Source organism: Poecilia reticulata, linkage group LG11 (assembly GCF_000633615.1).
Source record: "Poecilia reticulata strain Guanapo linkage group LG11, Guppy_female_1.0+MT, whole genome shotgun sequence".
Lineage (NCBI taxonomy): Eukaryota > Metazoa > Chordata > Actinopteri > Cyprinodontiformes > Poeciliidae > Poecilia > Poecilia reticulata.
The window spans coordinates 17,781,660-17,788,872 of record NC_024341.1 but is presented as its reverse complement, the minus strand read 5'-3'; the positions used below and the strand labels follow the sequence as shown (position 1 = coordinate 17,788,872).

General features: G+C 36.4%; 3 protein-coding genes across 3 annotated transcripts in view; all 3 read right to left on the bottom strand.

Moving 5' to 3' along the window:
• Window positions 1–2,734, bottom strand: part of LOC103472620 (gastrula zinc finger protein XlCGF71.1-like) — a gene marked incomplete at its 3' end in the record, with an annotated part of 30,011 nt that extends 27,277 nt beyond the window's left edge. The window contains exon 1 of the mRNA XM_017307429.1: window positions 2,503–2,734. Within this exon, the coding sequence (XP_017162918.1) occupies window positions 2,503–2,566 (64 nt within the window). The remainder of the gene's footprint in view (window positions 1–2,502) is intronic.
• A 2,400-nt stretch (window positions 2,735–5,134) lies between these two features.
• The window catches only part of LOC103472618 (gastrula zinc finger protein XlCGF8.2DB-like), a 67,107-nt gene continuing 65,028 nt past the window's right edge, over window positions 5,135–7,213 (bottom strand). The window contains exon 2 of the mRNA XM_008422372.2: window positions 5,135–6,857. Within this exon, the coding sequence (XP_008420594.2) occupies window positions 5,809–6,857 (1,049 nt within the window). The 3' untranslated portion in view covers window positions 5,135–5,808. The remainder of the gene's footprint in view (window positions 6,858–7,213) is intronic.
• LOC103472630 (gastrula zinc finger protein XlCGF57.1-like) overlaps window positions 7,171–7,213 on the bottom strand; it is a 12,585-nt gene continuing 12,542 nt past the window's right edge. The window contains exon 3 of the mRNA XM_008422387.2: window positions 7,171–7,181. Coding sequence (XP_008420609.1) covers window positions 7,171–7,181 — 11 coding nt within the window. The remainder of the gene's footprint in view (window positions 7,182–7,213) is intronic.

Here is a 7,213-nt window from a genome sequence, read left to right as displayed (position 1 = left end):
CGTTTTCCACAGTTCACACATGAAAACGGCTTTTCACCTGTATGAATTATCATATGATCAATTAAACTTTGCTTTTGATTAAAACTTTTTCCACAAGTCACACATGAAAATGGCTTTTCCCCTGTGTGAATCATCATGTGCTGAATCAAATTATGTTTTCTACTAAAACTTTTTCCACAAGTCACACATGAGAAAGGTTTTCTTCTTTTCTGATTTTGGTTCTCAGCTTCAGCAGCTTCCTCGAAGATGACTTGCTTCCCATTTGGTTCCGATTCAGTGTGAGATGTTTGCTCATAAACAGGAACCACCATGAAAGCATCAGTCTCCCGTTTTAAATCAATCTGTTCTTCACCCTGACTGCAGTAAACTTCTTTCTCTTCCACTTTTATCTGATGGTATTTTAGATCCTCCTGCTCTTCTTTTATCTGATGATCTTCTGGTTCTTCCCGTTCTTGTTTCACCTGCAGAGGTTCTAACTCCTCCTGGTCCAGAGTGGATCTCCTCTCCTGGTTATAAATGTTACACTGCAGGGAATCTGAAGAAGAGAACAGAGAGTTATTGTTAACTTTATTGAAGTAAATAGGATAAATTGTTTATTGTTTAAGAAAAAACGAACAAAAAAACTACATGAAAATTCAAGAGCGTAGACAGAGAAAGATCAGTTGACAAATCCAGCTGACAATTGGAGTATTCTCAACTGAACGGATATTTAAAAAAATACTTTATTTCTTACAAAACCAATTGTAGTAGGGATTCTTGTTAATATTTAACTGTAAATTGTATTATTTCAAGATGTTTATTTTTATTAAATTGAATTATATGAAAATTTTATTTTAGTCCACTTTATATTTTGGGGGTTTACTTACATAGTTCATTTGTAGGTTAATAGTTGTTTAGTTTTTGTTCCTTTGTTATTTACTTTTCTAAGTTCGACAGGAAGAATTGTGGGTCCATTTTCTGTAAGTACTGGTATCGGACCAGCATGCACTGGTTTGGGCCTGTGGGCATAGGTGTAAATCCCGGGGAGGTCTGGGGTTCCGGACCTCCCCAATCTTGAAAAAGTCTACAATTGTCCCCCCCCCAAAAAATCATTGAAAAAACATTTGTATTTAAATAATATCAATATGAAAAGGCAAAAGAAGCAAAAAAACAAAACAAAATAAATCTCCCATTTATTTCAGAAAAAAATAAGAATAATGTTTTAGGTCCCCTCCCCATTGTTAGAACAATGGTTCAGTCCAAGTGGAGGAGGAGCAAAAGGAGCGCTGAACACCACAGACTCTGAGCCGCTGAAGTGAGGAGCTAGCTGTCAGCTGTGGCTCTGCAGCACAAATAAAAATCCTCCAGTAAGTAAATACTTAAAGCAAAATACATGTAACATCTTTCATTTACTTTCACCGCTCAATAACAACCACATTAATAATAAATATCGAACTGCAGTTTGTTATTTCATTACTTTGGCTGAATCATGATAAGCTGCCTCATTAGCAACAATGCTACACTGCTTTCATAGACTTAAGCTTTCTTGTCAAAGGTAGCAAACATCTCATTCATATTTAACTCTTTAACTTTTAGTTAATTAGAAGAGTTTGAAACGGGAGGGAGGGGCTGAGGAGAAAAAATGAAAGCTGCCTTTATTTCTCACCGTCTTCAACGTAGAGCCTTTAAAACCACAAAATAAAATCTCAATATTTTTCCATATAAACCCTGGTGCTTTAAGTGTTATGTTTAAGTTGTGATACTTCCCAGATATTCATTTCTATCTACCTGTTGGTTCTCTGTCACAAGGACATGGCAAAACTAAAAAAAGCCTTAAAAATAAAGCAACTTAACAAGTTATATTTTAAATAGGCCGTAACTTGCATTGGGAGCCATTTCAATAAATCAATGTTTATGAGGAATTTTATTAAAAGCAGTTACTCATTAAAGCTTTATTATTTAGAACCTTAAATTTTTGGAAAGGTGTAGACTGAACAAAACTCGTATAGAAGCAACATTTGAATTTTAGGTTTACTTCTCTGCAGGCTGCTTACTGAGAATCAAACATGTTTGATGTGCATTCCTAGTCATTTTGGTCCTGCAGCTTGAATGTGATTTAAAAACTTTCTAAACCACATTTTCCATTACATTTCACTGTAACCTTGCCGACACCCCCAAAATTGGTCCTAAGAAATTTTCCTGCTTATGGTTCCTCCCAATAAAGAGATGGGATTTAGACCCTTGCCTGTGGGTTTTGACCAGAGCAGGAAACGATGAATTTGGATTGATGTAATTTGAGATTTGCTTTTCTTTGGTTTTGTTATGTAACATTATTTTGTGTCATTTCAAAACATATGAGAGATTTTATGATTGTTTAGCTCTACAATTCAACCTACCAGGAAAAATGAACTCCTCTGTTAGTTCATATGTCACAACTACACGATCACCATTTTTTTTCTCTTTTCTACTTTTATCAGACACCGTTTTCTGCCCATGTTTATACTTCATTATACTGTTTCCTACCTATCCGGTGTAAGATTATCCGGGGAATCCGGGAGAAATCCAGCAGTCTGCGCTGATCATCCATCTCTTCCTCCGACTTGACGATGATTTATTTAAACTCTGTGAAAGTTTCTTCAGCAGGATTAACTGCTCGTTGATAAACTTGTTTAGAGAAATATTCAAACATTCAACAAAACAGACCATGCGCCATCTTCTTTCTTTCCGCTTCCTCGTCCTTCTTCTTCTTTTCTATTATGGCGGATTGACAGTAACTTTAAGGTGCATACCGCCACCTACTGTACACGAGTGTGTGGCGACACTACGTCTATTAAATTCTAGTTTTTAATGTAATATTTTGAAGAAAAATAAAAATTGCTTTTCTTAATCTATAAATATCCATTATGTTTCCTTCATTTCCTAATATTCCTTTAAAACGCCATTCTTGACCTGTCCTTCCAACCATTCATCTCAATTTCTCCCTTTCAGGTTCATGTACATGTTCTTTCTCTCTACTTCCTTCACATTAATCGTTATGTTTCCTTCCTTTTAAATATAAAATGTCATTTAAATAGGTATGACCTACTTTTAATCTGAGCATTGTTATTTCTTCCCTTCTGTTTCTCTCAGTAATATTTCTAATTGTACTTAATATAATCTTCCTTTCTTCATTCCATCTTGTTTGCCATTTTTCTATTTCTTTACTCTTAATAAGTGATTTCCCTTCCCCTTTCCCAAAAGGAATTGTAATCATTATTGCCCTCTTTAAAGCCATTTTTGCTAATTTATCTACCTTTTCATTTCCTTTAACCCCTTCATAAGCTGGTACCCAGCAGAACCAAACATCAATGCCACCTCTGTATAATCTAAATAAACTGTGCTGAATTTCTAATACTAAATCTTTCCTATTATTTCCTTCTCCCTTAATCCTTTCTAGAATCTGTACATATCACCACCCTGTCTGATCGAACCTCCTCTGCCCACTGTAGGCTTAATATAACTGCCACCATTTCTGCTGTGAAAACAGATAGTTGATCTGATAGTCTTTCAGAAATGTATATTTTAAACTCTGGTATATATATTCCCATTCCCACACATCCTTTTAAATTCTTAGAACCATCTGAATATTTTTTTAATGTAATTAAAATCTGAGTTTCTTAAATATACATCTGTCTTTAGCCCTATTTTATTTAAATTCCAATCATTTTTCATTTTAAGGATTCTCATGTCTACATTTATCTCAGGAAATATCCATGGAGGAAGAACACTAATCGGATTAATCTGAGCTATTTCCTTATCCTCTAATCCATAAAATTTTAATCAATTTGCTTACAATCCATCCAAATCCATTACTCTGGAACTTTGCATATTCACAACAGTTTTGTGAAATTGTTGAAGTCACATTTTCATCCAATAGACTAGAGATAATTTTATCATTTCCAGCGGAGTCTCTCCCATCTCTATTAAAATAGAGCATTAATAGTTGTCGTTTTCACTGCTCACATATACGTAAAGCCCTCCACTGTAATCTATATTTTGTAGTGTTGTTTTAGCTGATGCTCCATATAAAATTTCCATAATCAATTATTGATCTCACAAGAGCCCTATACGTATATGTTTAATAATGACTGTCTATCTGCACTTCCTCATCCTTCTCTTCTTCTTTGAGGTTTTATGACTCTCAGTATTCATAATGCTGCATTACCGCCACCTTCTGGATCATATGATCATCACATCCATGGGGCCCTAAGCGAAATGTGGTTTTGGGGCCCTCTAGTTCTACTAACAGCGAGGACTGGCTGCAATCAGCAGTCCGATCATTAGACCATTCACACTCCTGTTATAAACTTAATGCATCTCTGGCAGTGCTGTTTGCATTATATACATGTATAATATAGGATACATTTATTGGCCATCTGATTTATCGACCAGTTGATTTCTGGGCACAGATTTCCTTAATTTTGGAGGATCGTGATTGGCTGATACTTACACATGAAGCTCTTCTTATCCCCTGATCTTATCTTCGTCAGCAAAGGTTTATAAACCAGCCTCTGTTCTCTTCTGCTCTGCAGTGAGAGGTTTGACTGACAGACCGGCCCACCAGGTCAAGTCTGCATGTTTACAGTTAACAATATTCACCCCACTGTTGCAACTCAATGACTTTCTTGCTACATTTAGCGACATTTCAGATAAAAAAAATTCATATCAGTAAAAATCAAAATGGGCAGGTCAGGTTTTTTAAAGATCAGTATCCAGGGATCGGCTAGAAAACTGCAATCGGTGCAGCCCTACACACATATTCATGACATTCTTTGATTAAATACATTTCTCTTAAGCGTAACTCCAATAGCTAAAAATTTTATTTATACCAGGTGAGACTTTCTCTCCTGAGAATGTGGACTGGTACCGGTACTGGACTGATTCTGAGCCTTCAAATGATTTTAACAAAAGTTTCACATAACGCAGAAGGATCAATCACTACACACTTTACAGGTGAAACTAATTACATTGTGCTTTCAACCATTTTGGTAACACTTTATTTGATGGGTTTGCATAAGACTAACATGACACTGTCATGAACATGAAGGGGTCTTTATGAATGTCTGACTGTTGTCATGAAGCGTCATTCGGTAAATAATGACACTTATAGTGCAAAGTTGCTCTAAAAGTTGCATTGAAATTCCATTAAAAGTACGAACTTTGCATTAAAAGACATTCATAAAGACTGCTTCATATTCATGACAGATGTCATGTTTATCACAGTCTCATGTCAGTCTTATGCACACCCTTTCAAATAAAGTGTTACCAAAATTGTACCAATATAAATGCACAAGAACATAGTTTCAGCATAAAGACAGTGATATAACAGAAGTCAGCTGCAGTAGAAAAGAGCTAAATATTACAGCTAAAAGTAGAGAAAAAGCTAATAATTGAAAACAATCACACACCCTTTGTACAATCATTGCATGAAAATCAGTTTGTGGTGAACCTTGAATTTCTTTTAAAGTACAAATGTACACTCAACATTCTATTTTTGATTTTAAAAACTCCAAAAGTAAACCCCACAAACTTTCTCTATTGTACAGAATAAAACAAATCAATAACTCAAGTCCAATCTTGTGAGAATGTTCTGGTAGGGAGTCCAGGTCCGGTCAGACTCTGTTCATGTTCTGTACTAAATGGAGTAGTTATTCAGGGAGGCAGAATGACAACAGCTCACAGATCCATGATTCTGGTTCAACGGCTCCATGGATTTCCAGTTCTTAAGCGAACCATACATGGAGAATACTTCTACGTGCGACTCCTCAAAATGTTCAGCTACCTGATGTTTTAAGAAAAAACAGTTTCCACAGAAAAAGGCTTTTCACGGGTATGAATCAACATGTGCTCAGTTGAATAATCTTTTCGACTAAAACTTTTTCCACAGGTCCCACATGAAAACGGCTTTTGACCTGTATGAATCGTCATGTGCCGAGTTAAATCTTGTTTTTGACTAAAACTTTTTCCACAGGTCCCACATAAAAACGGCTTTTGACCTGTATGAATCATCATGTGCCGAGTTACATCCTGTTTTTGACTAAAACCTTTTCCACAGGTCACACAAGAAAACGGCTTTTCACCGGTGTGACTCCTCATGTGCTTAGTTAAGTAATATTTATGACTAAAACTTTTTCCACAGGTCAGACATGAAAACGGCTTTTCGCCAGTGTGAATCTTTATGTGCTCAGTTAAATATTGTTTTCGACAAAAACGTTTTCCACAGTTCACACATAAAAAAGGTTTTTCTCCACTATGAATCGACGCGTGCTCAGCTAAATAATGTTTTCGACTAAAACTTTTTCCACAGGTCACACATGAAAAAGGTTTTTCACCCATATGAATTCTCATGTGAGCATTGAGAGAAGATTTAACAGTGAAACGCTTTCCACAAGTCAGACATGAAAACGGCTTTTCACCCGTATGAGTTCTCATGTGAGCAACAACAGCAGCTTTAAAAGAGAAACATTTTCCACAGGTCACACAGAAAGGTTTTCTTCTTTCCTGATTTTGGTTCTCAGCTTCAGCAGCTTCCTGGAAGATGACTTGGTTCCTGTTTGTTTCTGATTCAGGGTGGGATGTTTGTTCATCAACAGGAACCACCATGCAGGTATCAGTCTCCTGTTTTAACTCAATCTGTTCTTCACCCTGACTGCAGTGAACTTCTTTCTCTTCTACTTTCATCTGCTGGTGTTTTAGATCCTCCTGCTCTTCTTTCATCTGATGATCTTCTGGTTCTTTCTGTTGTTGTTTCACCTGCAGAGGTTCTAACTCGTCCTGGTCCAGAGTGGATCTCCTCTCCTGGTTCCATGGCTCCTCCTTAACGTTATGTAGCAGGTAATCTGGATAAGAAAACAGAAAAAAGGAAGAATTKTTGACTCTTTTGACTAACCAGATAGAGTAGGGGTGCACTGATTGCAGTTTTCTGGCTTGGCTGATTACTGATTACAGATTTTTAAAAASTCTGACCTGCTGATTCCTATTTTGACTGATACCATTCTTTCTKTCTGAAATGTCACTAAATATAGCAGAAAAGTCGCTCAGTTGACAAATGTGAGGCRACTATTGTTAACTGYGAATGTGCAGACATGACCTGGTGGGCCGGTCTATCAGTCAAACCTCTCACTGGAGAGCAGAAGAGTTAGTAGTTAATTTTTAGACTTTTGCTGAAGCAGATAAGATCAGTGAATAAAATTGG